Source organism: Rhagoletis pomonella, unplaced genomic scaffold (assembly GCF_013731165.1).
Source record: "Rhagoletis pomonella isolate Grant_MI unplaced genomic scaffold, Rhpom_1.0 Rhpom_scaffold_00001, whole genome shotgun sequence".
NCBI classification, from domain to species: Eukaryota; Metazoa; Arthropoda; class Insecta; order Diptera; family Tephritidae; genus Rhagoletis; species Rhagoletis pomonella.
The window spans coordinates 17,061,074-17,075,469 of NW_023458555.1; the positions used below are offsets into that span (position 1 = coordinate 17,061,074).

At 34.5% G+C, this 14,396-nt stretch overlaps 1 protein-coding gene across 3 annotated transcripts in view; it reads right to left on the reverse strand.

The window, feature by feature from the left end:
* The window catches only part of LOC118740116 (protein crumbs), a 97,374-nt gene that overhangs the window by 13,867 nt on the left and 69,111 nt on the right, over positions 1-14,396 (reverse strand). Inside the window, exons 2-6 of one of the 3 annotated variants that reach the window (XM_036471613.1) lie at positions 6,230-6,373; positions 5,893-6,117; positions 4,795-5,781; positions 922-1,257; positions 49-478 (exon numbers count right to left, since the gene is read on the reverse strand). In XM_036471613.1, coding sequence (XP_036327506.1) covers positions 49-478; positions 922-1,257; positions 4,795-5,781; positions 5,893-6,117; positions 6,230-6,373 — 2,122 coding nt within the window. Of the gene's footprint in view, positions 1-32; positions 479-921; positions 1,258-4,794; positions 5,782-5,892; positions 6,118-6,229; positions 6,374-14,396 lie in introns of all 3 variants that reach the window. The other 2 variants (XM_036471621.1, XM_036471629.1) reach the window with 2 other exon arrangements.

Here is a 14,396-nt window from a genome sequence, read left to right on the forward strand (position 1 = left end):
CCCGGCGTGCAATAGCACTTGTATGAGCCCTCCTCATTCTTGCAAATGCCATTACCGCAAATATTCGGATCCAAGGCACATTCGTCAACATCTTTGGTGCATGTGCGCCCCGTCCAGCCGGACGTACAACTGCAGGTGTATTCGCCATTGGGTCCATCTGCACAAACGCCACCATTTCGACACGGCTGCGCCGAGCAGGGCGTGCATACCTTATTCTCCGGACAAACGCATTTGTTCAGCTGACACACCATCGGTTCTTGGCAATTTGTCGCAGTACAGGGTTCGGCCTTCTCGCAGCGTTCACCCGAAAAGCCGCTAGCACAGTAGCAGTGAGTGCCATTCATTGAGCAAGTGCCACCATTGAGACACTTGCCGCCATTGAGGCAGTTGACGAGCGGACCAACAGTATTGATGGTGCCACTGCCGGTCGATGGCATGCTTGTCGGGCCATCTGTGGCGAGTAGTTCGCAATTGTAACCTGTAGTAGGGTGAGGCGAATTATTAGTGGAACTAATTGATAACTGCGTATACAATTTTTTTGTTTTCAAAGGTTTGTTGTCTATTCAACCGAAGAGTAATTCGTGATGGTTATTAAAACTAGCAAACCAAACGCCAACAATATAAAATTTTCGATATTCAAATTAAACTAAGTTTGTGGAATACGATACATACATAAGTATTTAACTCACTACACTACATTAAAGTGGTAAAAAAAATATTATAAAAATCCAGCGGCACTACATAAATACATATGAGTTAATTGTTACTAAATTCACTACAATAATTTCTACCAAATTTGCTTTAATCCTTTATACGATTTCGGTGTGTAGAGCGGTAAGTATTCGGTTTTAATTTACAAGTATTTTGTAGGTAATTGTATGTATAGAATTGTAATATTTTAAATGTTGTTTTGTTCCAAACCTGTGTATCCACTAGCACATAAACAAGTAAAATTTGAAGCATTTCCACTACAAGTACCACCGTTCAAGCAATTATCGGGAGGACATGCATTTAATTGAGCCGGGCGTATTTGCTGTACATTGGATAATAGCGGACTAATTGTTGCTGTTGTTGTTGTTGTTGTTGTTGTTGCAAATTTTGGCATTGTTGTTGCTGTTGCTGTGGTAGCTGTAGTTGCTGTCAATTGTGATGCTATGGCAATTGTGGCTGTTGTTGGAGTAGTAGCCGTTGCTGTTGCATTACTCGCCACCAAAATGGGTGGTGTTGTTGGTATTGGTAAGCAGTGGCCAATGGGGCCTAAATTAAGAGATTAGTGCCAATTCAAAGGAGATAGATAGTACATACAAACAATGTTATAGTCACCAGAATTAGAAGATGTGTATGTATGTATGTAAATATATTTGTCTGTATGTATGTGTATTTGTGAGTGTATGGGCTTGTGTGAAAAGCATTTGGTAAAAATTTGTATAATGTTTTTTTACATTTATACATTGACCTATAAAATCTTAGAGGATATACATATTTGAATGTTTGTACACAGGTAAATGTAGACATTAGGGTGCATCACTTTCGATTAAAAAAAAGTTGGTACTGTTTATCCATCGGAAATATAAAACTTATGCCGGTTTTGTTTCTACCGAAAAATGCAAGCTTCTCTTTGCCCTCTAGGCACAAATACTAAGAAGAGGGCGATGAGAAGGCAACATTTTTTGTAGAAACGAAATCGCCATTAATTATGCATTATATTTTAAAAATTCCGCCATAAAATATTTTTGAAGAATATTAAGACTAACGTGAGCTGGAGCTTTTTTAAAACACCTCCACAAATCGATTTTTTTTTTATAAATAAAATAAGTTTCTCAAAATATTTGTTTCTGAAAAATAACCACAGATAAGAAGAGTTTTAGCTTAGAAGGTACAACTCGAAAACCATTCTTTAGAAATATATTTCAAGCTTTCTATCTGCGAACTCAAATTAGTCTTTAAAAAACCTTTTCAAATGTTTATGTTTTCGAGGGCAGCGTTTAATATGCGATGAAAAAATATCTAATGTTTTGCACCACTATTTTCAGAAAGACAGGGAATTTTCAGCGGAACGGCAAAAATTAATGCATATCTACACACATGTGTATGTATGTATGTATATTAGGGTGGTCAAAAATTCATGTGAAAATTGAAATTCGTAATTTTAATGCACTCCCTACGATTGTTCTATACCGAAGAAATCTACTCCAATTTTTTATTTTGAAAAAAAATAAAAATATTTGGAGGTTATAATTTGTCCATGTATTTTATATGGGAAAAACAACTCTGTTTCTCTTCAGGAGACTTCCAATATAATACCCAATTGCTTATTTAACCATTTTTTATAGTCAAAATATTTTATTTTTAGAATTTTATATCATGGATGCAGGTCAAAGAGCAAATCTTTTTTCTAATTACCTATATACCTTTCCACTGGTTATTGGTGTTCACCTGTTTTTCTTTTTTTGTATTTCTACCATTTCAGCTTGGTAAACGCATCAATGCCAATATTGTACTCTTTACAAATAAAAGAATCTCGAACCACGATTCTACAGCGGCAGCACTGGATGAAGAATCATATCAAGGGTACAATTTTTAAAGACCTGTCCTTGTATTTCTTTAAATCATCCTGGTTTTCTTGCGACTCCAGGCAGACCTTCCAATAGGTTTTTCCTTATTCTATAAAAGACCTCAAAGAAATGTTTTCCAAGAATATGAAGAATTTCTCCGTAGTGCGGACACTCGTATATAAAGTTCGGAATAAATTATAGCTCTTCTTCACTTCTATAACTTCTAAGTAAACTTCGCGGTCATGTGCACAGTGGTCTAGTGTCCCGTCAGCTTTAGCTAAGGAAGCAGCCTACTGTTTCCCATTTGCCCATCTCACTTTCCATGTTCAGAGACAGGGTGCATTCCAAAACGTCAAAATACAAAGCATCAATCTCTTTTATTTCTAAACCTCAGCAGCGGTTAGAGACTAATTTTAAATTAGATTGCGCAAGTAAGGCTTATTCTTCTAGTGCGGTTTAGAAATAAAAGAGACTGATGATTTGTATTTTGACGTTTTGGAAAGCACCCACAGTTTTTTTCTCTAGACCTGACCGGATTGCGTGCGAAACTTTTCTGCGCTTATTTGTGGGTTCAAAAACACTTTTTATCAGGAATCGAAACCAGTAACTACTCATCCTACGTCCTAAAGTCCTACTCGTCCTAAATTAGGAGACGATGAGAAATTTGTTAGGTTCAGTCAAGTTATAGATTTTCAATATCGCTACGGGCAGCAGATTGTAGTTTTGAATTTAATTTCTTTAAATTTCTAGACTTAAGGTTTTAAAAAGAAACATATTAACTTTTGTATATAATTCTTAAAAATTTGTTTTGTTTTTTTAATTTTTTTAATTAAATGTTTTTTTTTTTATTTGATTTTCTTATTGATTTTAATTGTAAGATCTCATAAAAAAAATATTTTTTTAATTTCATTTAATTCTAAGAAACAAATTTAGTTTTTTTTTAATTATTTTTTTATATTTTGTTGAATTTTTTGAATTTATTGTTTTTTGTTTTATTCATTAATTTTTTTCTTTTATTTAATTTTCTTATAATTCTTGGACTTTATTGTTATAAAAAGAAAAATATTTTTTTAAATTACATTTTTACTTTTCCTTTAAAAATTTTTTTTTATTTTATTTTTTTAGATTTTATTGTTTCAGAAACATATTTTTTATTTTATTTAATTTTTAGAAAATTATGTTATTTATTTTTTTATCTTTTTAAAGTTTATTTTATTTTAATTTTAAGATGTTATTGCTTTAAAAAGCAACTAGTTTTTTACTTAATTTAATTTTTAGTAGCATATTTTATTTTTTCCCTTGTAATTAAATTTTTAACAAATGAAAAGTATTTTTTTGAATTCAATTTAATTTTTAGAAACTTATTTGGTTTAGTTTTTTTTTTAATTATAATATTTTTTTCTATTTAATTAATTTCTTTTAGTTTTTAGTTTGTTGCCGGAATTTTCCTGTTACTTGGTATGACTTCACTTGTTATTTTTCAGCTTCTAGAAAATTGTTTAAGTTTTCCTTTGCTGGTTTAATGATTTAAATAAATGATTTACTCTGTGGATGGGGATTAAACCATTCAAACCTTCCGAGAAAATATATTTACACACTGAATAAATACATATACATACAATAAATACCGAAAAAGCATAAAATTAATAAGCTATTGAATAAACAAATTCACATTCAAAACTTGCTACACAGATACGCTAATAGGTAGAGTTTCCGTTTAAGCCTATCAACTTAATATATATACATAGAACAACGGAGCTTTAGAGTGGTAGCTACACCGCGAATGGTTTCTATTATAATGGGGTTTGACTATCAACACTCACTACTTAATTTTAACTCGCAACGCTTCTTTTTCAACCAATCTGGCGGTATGTAACGTTTACGTTTCTCCCCGAGACATTCCCAACTGGCTAGAGTGTCGTTCGATTCGTCTAGTGATGGGTTAATATCGGAAGCTTTGCAAGGCAGCAGTAAGAGAATATTTTAATAAAGAAGTAGTAGAGAAGCGGTCTTAAAAAAGGCATATTCATTTAGGTACTTAAAGCGTAATGAAAAATCGTAAATTGTATAGAAATAATATTAAGCAAATTTCACCCACACCGAACCATCAACCCCTAATATCTTAAAGATAACTACTGAAACCCACATCCTCGCGGCGTCGGCGGCACACGCCAATGAATGCTTTCGAAAGGAACTAACTACATGACACGACAGTAAAGATGCCATTTGCTAAACTTACCCGTTGTGCCTGGCTTGCACACACACTTCCCAGCTATGCACTCCGAATCGATGGGACACTGCGGACACGGCGGGCTCTGCTGACACAGCTCACCACTGTAGCCCGGCGCGCATTGACAATAGAAGCCGATCGTTTTATTCACACATGTGCCACCGTTGAGACACTGTTGCGTCTTACAGCTGGTGGCATCCTCACACGTCTCACCAGCCCAGCCATCCGGACACTGACAAATGAAACCGCCATAACGATCATAGCAGCGTCCACCATGCTTACATGGACTTCCCTCGCATTCATCGATGTTCGTTTGACAAACTTGACCCGTGAAGCCGGTATCGCGGCAATCGCATGTGAAGCCATTTACCAAATCCAGACAACGGCCATTATTCAAGCAAGGCTGCGAAGCGCAATCGTCCACATCGATCTCACAACGTGCACCCGCATACCCTTTGGCGCATTCGCATTCGATTTTTGTGCTGCCCGGCGCTACTATGCAAGCGCCATTGTTGAGACAGGGATTCGATAGGCATATTGGATGTACATTCATTTCTTTTTCACAGCTTCGACCGGTGTAATTGGGTGCACATTGGCATAGATAGTCGCCGCGCGCATCCTCCACACAGCTACCGCCATTCGAGCAGGGATTACGCGCACACGGCGAGCCGTTGTCTATTTGGCAATTCTTGCCCGAATAACGTGGCGTACAGCGACACTCATAGCCATCGTTTAGCGAAATGCATTGACCATGACTCATGCACGGATCATTTGAGCAATAGTTATCCTGGCCAGGCATGAGTGTATCGTGATCGCCGCAGGGACCGGTGGCTAGCGGACAAGATCCATAGACGACGTTCTGCACAGAGCCATTGATGAAAAGTAGACCGGGGCCGTCTTGTAGGCAGCCGCTGAATGAGTTGCCTAATATTAAAATAGCTGCCTCATTGCCAATATCTTGATTGGTTAGAAATTGGCTATTGTACGTCGAATTGGCTGCAATTAAATGTAGAGCAGAGTTAAGTAATTAGAGCATGTATGAGTCGATACATATGGAATAGGCGATGTGATTGAACCGCATCGCATAAGTAAGTAAGTCGCACTTACCAAACACCATGGACGTGTGATCGATGTACAAATAAAGATTACCATACTCGTACTTGAACTGCAGCGTGTGCCAATGATTATCGAGCAAATGGTATGGTAGTTTAACATCCAAACGATTATTGGGGCCAATCACTGCCGGACCGGCCAATGAGACTTGCAGGAAATCATTCAGCACCGTGATGACGAATGAGTTTTTATTATATTGTTGAGCTAAGATTTCGCCGCCTGTGGAAAGGGTGAAAAGGAGAGAGTGTAGAAAATAATTTAGCTATGAAAAACTAAGAAACTATTTAATTTAGTTTAACTATAAAAACTTAAATAGAATTCAGCAACTCACCGCGACAGGAACGAAAACTTATGGCCGAATGATCCCAAATTGGCATCGGCGTGAGCAATCGCAGGTAGGCAGAGCCATTGAAATATGCCTCTGTGCTGGTAACACCAGGCGAGCTGGCGTGCACTGTGTGAACTAAACCTAAAGCTGAAAAGAAAAAACAAAGAAAATTATTAGAATAATACGATAATAAATTTCAGGCGAAATATTTGGATGAAAAAACAGGCCTCGTAAATTATTAATTAAGGTATGGGCATCACTGAGAAGAACAGGTTTTCATTATTTAAAAAAAATTAGAAAATTATACTTTTTTTTTAATGTTGTTAAAAAACAGACATTTGCATAGTTGCAGGATATTTCTAGTAACTGTCTTTCAACTCACCAAAGCCTTAAGAATGATAAAAATCTTCGTAATACAATTGCAAAGAGTTTTCTAAAACTTTATTTAAATGAAAAATTATATACAAATTTTATTTAAAGAAATTTAAAGAAAAGTTATTTAAAAAACAAAAAAAAAATAACCCAAAAAATTGAAGGTCGTTAAAGTTAAATGAAATTAAATTATTTTTTTTTAAGCTATGAAATCTTAAAAATAGAGTACAAATTTGGCTTAAAAAATAAAAAAAAATAACTTAGGAAAAGAAAAATGTAAAATAAGTTCCTAAAAATTAAATGAAATAAAAAAAATATTTTTCTTTTTAACACAATGTAATCTATAAATTTAAAGATAATTCAATTGAAAAAGTAAACAAATTTTGTTAAGAAAAAGAAAAGATTTAATTAAATTGAAAAAAAAAAATTGATTTTTAAAACAAAAGTTTAAAAATATAGATACTTAAAAATAAAAAAAATAAATTAAATTAAAATATAGTAAAGAGGAAAAAATGTTTTTGAATTTAAATGCAACTAAAATATTTTACTTAAATTAAGAAAAAGAGAAAAAATGCATAAATTAAGTTCCTAAAAATTAAATGAAATTAAAAAATTGTATTTTTATTCTTCTTTTTAAAACAATTAAATCTAGAAATTTAAAAAACTTAAATTAGAAAGTGAAAAAATATTCAATTAAAATAAAGAAAAAAATTCCGCTGCCTGCGTATTCGAAATTCGGATCTCTCGAATGGCATGCCAGTGCTTTGCTCACACGGCCATTGCGACTGTTGGAGCGGCGCGAGTAAAATGATATTCAAGTGCTTTCTGTCAAAACAACCTTTCACCATGAAAACAAAAAACAAGATCCTTAAAATTATCTTGCATGATAAAATGAAGACTTCGTAAAACCTAATGAGACCTAAGGTAAAATTTAGCAAATAGTTTTCATTTTTTTTAGAACATTCAAAGCCATTAATCCAACTTGACCTTACCGTTGACGAAAAGGGAGTTAAAATGTTCTACAAAAATTTTAAATTGGGAATTTTAGCACAGGTCACTGAATATAAAAATCATCTATTTTTACTACGTTTAGTGGGAGAGTAAATATAACGCAAACAATTTCTTGTAAAATTATATAATTTTTAGGCAAAAAATAAAAACTTCTTCCCTCCATTGATCATTAAAATTGGAAAATATATTAGTTTCCAATTCGATAATCAGTACCGTGGCAGAAGAGTAAAGTAAATATACGATTACTTGCGAACGCCTAGGGTTGTAGTACATGGTGCGAAGACTGTCATTAGGTACAATAAAACCATATATGTAATACTTCTATATTGGCAGTAAGCTAACTTCTCAATGTGTAAGCATTCCGAAATCAAAGCGAGACAGTCTAGTACCGTTTTTGTCAATGTATTGTGTACTTGAGTGCCGTTTTTGTATATGTGTTGTGTACATGTTTATTTATAAACGTATGTGTTCCTTTTCTTCCGTACGTGTTTATTGATATATCTGTACTGTAGTGTTTTCGGACGGTACTAGCTCTTACTGCCAATATAGGAGTATTACATATATAAATAAAACCAATTTTGTTTAGCAATTTAAAATTTTAAAATTTTGAATTAAATTTCCACCCATATTCGGAATTATTCGCGATAAAGCCCCGTTCTCACTCGCTGCCCTTTCGGCTACTGTTTTTATATGCTCCCTGAACCCCATATTAAAGTCGATGAACACTCCTAGATGCTTAATACTCGTATGTATGCGGTGGCGACTGTCTTATCACATACACGTCCACAGATACTAAGTACTAATTCATTAGGTGATTGCTTAGTTCTTAAAAATAAAATCTACGTTTTTTGAGATTGAGCTCCCGGTCCCTATGTGACCCGACACTTCAGCCCATAATTTCTTTGTAGGTACATAAAATTGTAGTTTTATGTGTATACAATTATATTTGTGCTCACATTTCTAAATCATTAAGAGTCTGTTGCCTTGCCCAAAATTACACATTTCAATGCAAACTTTCATTTCATTTAATTTACCGTTGCGAATATCGTCATAATCATTTAAAATAGATTAAGCTAAAGGTACATTTATGTGTATGTATGTACGACTTATTTTTTACTTTTTTATTTCTAATTTCGCTAGTAATTCAACGGCTTAATTTGTGGTTGAAAGCCAAAAGTTTTGGTTAATTAAATTCTGGTTTGCGGGCAATGGCTTATAATTTCCGCAAAGAGTAAATTTTTTATTCCTAAAAATATACATATTCATATGGCATAAAAATGTATATATTTATGTACCTAACTATGTGTATGTTTATGTTTATGTATATAATTTTAAGTCCACGAAAAAGAAAAATAAATGAATATCTCACAGTGTGTACATAAATGTTTCTTGAGCAGTTTTATATTTAACTGGAGTTGTAAGCTTTTTTTGCAATTCTATCCACGATCACATATTTTCGACCACATTCATAGTAATTTTCATATCTACCATAGTTTGCAATATTAATTTAGAGCAGTTGGACCCTGTTTTATTGGGACCTTTTTTGGCCTCAGAAAAAGCATTAGCGCTGGCCACAAATATCCAAATTAGTTTAAGTGTGTGTGCATATACATAAATATGTATGTAAATACGTATACATATAATAAACGTTTAGGTACAATACTCTCTTTTATACTTTTAGCAAATCCGATTTAATGTGACATTATGTTGCTCTGACATTTTCCACCTTTTTAGTTCAATAGGTCGCTGAAAATGTGTGCTTCCTGCAAGTGAACACTGACTGACATTATGTAGTGACTTACATTTGCCTATGACCGACTACACACATGTGCACAATACGTACTTTTTTGTAGCAGATAAATATATGTACAGACATGCATACCTATTTACATTAGGGTGCCTCACTCTTCTTCCAAAAAAAAAACGAACTCGTTACGGGTTTTCCATCGAAAATATAAAGTTTATTTTATTTGAAGACTGCTCTAAAATATTTGTTGCAAAATTTTAAGATTTACGTGAGCTGAACATCTTTGAAAATGGCTCCAAAAATCGATTTTTTTTAATAAAATTAGTTGTTAAAAATATCTTTTTTTTTTTAATTTTTATTAACGGAATCTGAGATTTTTCTTAATATGTTTACGAAATATTTTGGCGGGAATCTCAAAATATTTACATTTTATAATTTCAGTGGAAAAACCAAACGTTTTTTTTTTTGGTGATGCACCCTAATGTACATATACATGTTCATGAAAATATGTAAATATTTCGCAAATTTGCTTTGTCGTTTTATCAGCGAGAGTTGTGTGCGCCGCGTTATTTCAATGATGTTTCATTGTTCACTTAGAAAATATGACACACTCAAAAAATTCTTGCAATAATTCGTATCTAGCAAATAGAAAAAAATCACATTCTATTAAATAGTTACTTAAGTTCGCTTAAACGCAAGTTTAGTTAACCCGTTTGCAGTTGCTTCAGGTCAACTCGTAATGAAAGTTTTCTTGACTAAGATGCGCCGCCACAGAGTAACGGTGATAACGGCCCCTAGACTTAAATTACCACTTCATGCAGGCATCAACCGGTAGATTAACAGTAAAACGTTCTCATCCAATTTTAACGGATAGTGCGAAAAAATAGTTTTGTAATTTTTTCACTTTTTTTTGGTCCGCAAGAACGAAAAGTCTGGGAACCTGTGATTTAAACTGTTAAAGGCACTAAAAAGTTATGCTCAAATCCGGCTCCTCATATAACAAGTAGACTAAATTAATTCTGCTATATGGCCGCGATCACGCCCTCGAAAGCAGTTCCGTAAATATGGTTCTGATGACCATTTTCGAGCCGCACAGTCTTGTTGGCGGTGGCCTTCACTCACAAGAGCTCTCACTAAACCTCATTTTATGGCCTTCTATTCTGAATTAACAGCCACGAATTGATCAACTAACAACATACACTAGATACATACAGATATTCTAACAGCCAAGTTGTAATTAGATCACAAAGTTTAATAACACTTTATGGAAGTTGACCATCGAATATGAGAAGGCTTTGAACGAGTTAACTGCGAAATTTACCACAAGGTTTACGTTGATTCTGTTTTCTCCTGCATTGGCGCTATAACCGCTTGTGCAACTTTGGTGGAGTCCAACAGAGCACGCCAGGCATTTCTCTTCTGCGTCAATTTACGTCGTTGGACTTACGTTGAAAATGCCAAGTGAAGCCAAGTCCTTCCCCACCTGGTCGTTCCTTATTCCTCTGCTACCACCTGCGTTTCCAACACATAGGAGGCCTTATTCTGTTACCACCAGTGGGTTCTGAGGCGAATACTTTCAGATCTATAGTACTATTCTCTAATTTTTTTTACCGGCCGACAATCGTTTTCGCAACTTGCGACGATTATCGCTTGCGTTTTCGACAAGTTTATTCTGTAACTATGTCTTAGCGATTAAGCTGTTGTAGAGTTGGAGCCACCTGTGCTAAGTAGTATAATAATACACTTCAAGGAGTTTAACATTTCTTCTAAAAGCTAGGCGACGACTAAAATTCGTGTCTTGTTATTGACAGGCTTTTACAACACGTCAGATAGTTTCCTCGGGATCGCTTGGGAATACTTCACTATGCAGCTAGAATGGAAAGTAGGTCCCAATGATATCGTAAGGAATGTCAATGCTAACAATCTGACTAAAGGTCCATCGCATAACATCTAAGTCTAACGGCGTCAAATCGCAGCTCCGGGTAGCCAATTGACAACTACGAGATAGCTGATAAAACAATTACCTAAATGTACGCTGCTGACGGTATAGCGTCTTCGAGAAGAGCGTAGCTAACATTTACAGTGATCTAAAAAATTTTAGCCGCACCATATATTTTGACAAGTTTGAACATATTATTTTTCTGCCCTTTAATTTTGGTTATTTTTTTTATAAAAAAAAAATAATTATTGATTCTTTAACAAAACTCATCCAAACTTTGTGAAATATAAAAAAAAAACAAATTAAAACCAACTTCCGTAAAAATGTTGAGCTTTTTTAAATCGATTTCCTAGAAAGATTCTAGGTATGCAGTTTTGTAGCCCATTGAATTATGGTACAATGAAGTACAAGTTTCAAATGGCTAAAGATTACCTTTGATTTTTTTGAATTTTTTCTGCCGAAGTTGTTCCGGGTTTCTTCTATACAAAGTTAAATTGTGCGCAGTCGTTATATTTAAGCAAATGGGACAAATGGAGCAATGTGGTTTTTAGCTATTTTAAAATTGTACAGATTTCAATGGGCCACAAAACTGCATACTCCGATTCTTTCTATGAAATCTATTAAAAATAGCTCGAAATGTTTACGAAAGTTTGTTGACTTTTTTAAATATTGCACAAAGTTTGAAACTTGGATTTACACGGGTTTGGTTAAAGAATGAACCAGTTTTTCTAAAAAAGAAATTATATGTCTAAACTTGTCAAAATATGGTGTGGTTATAATTTTTTCGACCACTGTATACCAACAATACATATTGGAAAAATAAATAAAATAAATAAGACCTGAAGATGAACCAACTAGGGTGGAATGTTTTTTTCTATTTTTCCCCCTTTTGCGGCATAAATAAAACATTTACTTTTAATTATTTTTTTATATAATTTTAAAATTTTTAGAAGCTCAATAGCCCATAGGAAGTAACACAAGTACCAGAAATGATCAGTAATTTTCGCGTCTTGTTAAAAATTTAAATAATTTAAAGTGCATACTATATGGAAATATGTGCACCCACGGACTGAAGAGGATAAAGATTTTCCATTCTGCACCTATGGCACGAAACCGCTACTCTTTATTACTATGAATGCACATTCATAAATTCAAATGCTTCACTTCACAAAAAGCGCCTGGCTCGGTGAATTTCAGTTTTTAGAAACCAACGAAAATAGCCAAAAAAAAGTCACTTAACAAGCAAAAAAAAAACTACATATTTCGCGTAGACTGTTGAACTGGTTGACCAAACAATTCGGCCACTTGTGCTTTGTTGCTCTCATTGTTGCAGGCACTACTTATGTCTTCGGTGCCACACAACCATATTTATGTGGAGCAGTGAAATGTGTGTTAAGTTGTGGATAATGTCGTCGTGGATGAATGGAGAAAACCGTGAAATACGAAGTCTAACCTTTAATCGCAACATCATTACAGCAATAAATAGTAATAGAACAACAATTTACCAAAATATGTACATAAGAATGTATGTAAAGCCCAATAATGGCATCAAATCGTACAAAGGAGTACCTATCAACACCGAATCGCGAGAAGAACGACAATGGATGGGCCACACGCGAATTGATGTGTGGTGTGGCTGGTAGCCAGAGTTGGCCGTATTTGTGTGGGTGTGCAATCTACTGCATGTAATATGGATTTGTTGCAAAAGTCACACAGGTCACACACAATGCAACCAACAAACGCCTTTGGGTTTGTGCGCGCCGACCCGACTGCCATGCATGCCCTGGCCTGTCCTAAATTCGCATCAGAGCCCTTTTGTCCATCGTCTTCGTTGTCATTTGCAGCCGCATTATGAGGCCATCGATCAGATTCACTGTGCGTTGGTCATTTGTTTGGATGGCGGCTCGTATTGGTCATAGTGGCTTCTCGTCGCGACAACGCGTTGTTCGTTTTCCCTAAGCCATTCTACAGCTAAATGGACAAGTTAACAACGCTAATGAGGCGCGTGCTGTCAAAGCTATTACGTGTATGTATGTAGCTCGGCGTGTGGGTGGCTTTTGGACGTGTGTTCACATTTTCTGAAAATCTGTTCATCTAATGGTGGCGGAAGCTCATTATGCGGCTACAGTAACACATTTGGTTATTAGAGGAATTTGTTAAATGTTTGCGCTCGTACATACGAACATGTTCGTGCATATGCACATACATAAGTGAGTGTGTGTACGTTAGGGATGTTAATCCCGGGATCCCGGGCTTTTTTATGTCCCGAAAACCCGGGATTACTTGTACATATATCACCATGCCATGCGATAGTAAATTTTACACACAAAAATCAATGTATTCGCAAAATCATGGGCCAAATATAATAAAGTTGCGCGTTTAGTTTTTCACTCTGACGTCAGTAATTCAGAAATTATTTAAAAAATTCAGTGAAATGTGCTTAGAGAAGAAGTATGGGTATTAAAATAAAGAGGAAGTTCTGTAGAATTAAATAAGATTAAATTTTTTGGTGCATAAGTACTGGTAAGTATTGAAAATGTCCTTTTAAAATTTTATCCTTGACATTTCGCAACATTTGCTTTTGAAAAAATTATAAGTTAAGGACTTATATAAACTCTATTTCCTAAAGAGATTTCGCTTTATAGCTTTATCGGCTTAAAATATTACCTATTCGTCCTTGCGAATCCAAAAAATTTTATTTTTTTATATTCTAAAGAAATTTCCTCCTTTATTTGGTACTCATATTTTTATTCTACATTCCATTGAATTTTTTAAATAATTCTTGCAATTAATCATATCTTTGAAATTACAAAGTCCTTTAAAATAAATATTGACGTCTGAGAGAAAAAATAAAAACGCCACTTTAAATAAACAAGTAATTTTTAGCAAAAAAAAACCGACTTCAATTCTCATATAAAAAATATATATGTATATATATCGCATGATCCACTGATCGGATTAACCAAATTTGTATGGGACCACCTCTGAGACAATACCTTTCCAACGCACAAAGAATTATCGAAATAGGTTGACGTGGTCTAAAGTTATGCGGTAACATATTGTGGCGAATACTGCGGCAACACAAAGCGAACAACGAGAAA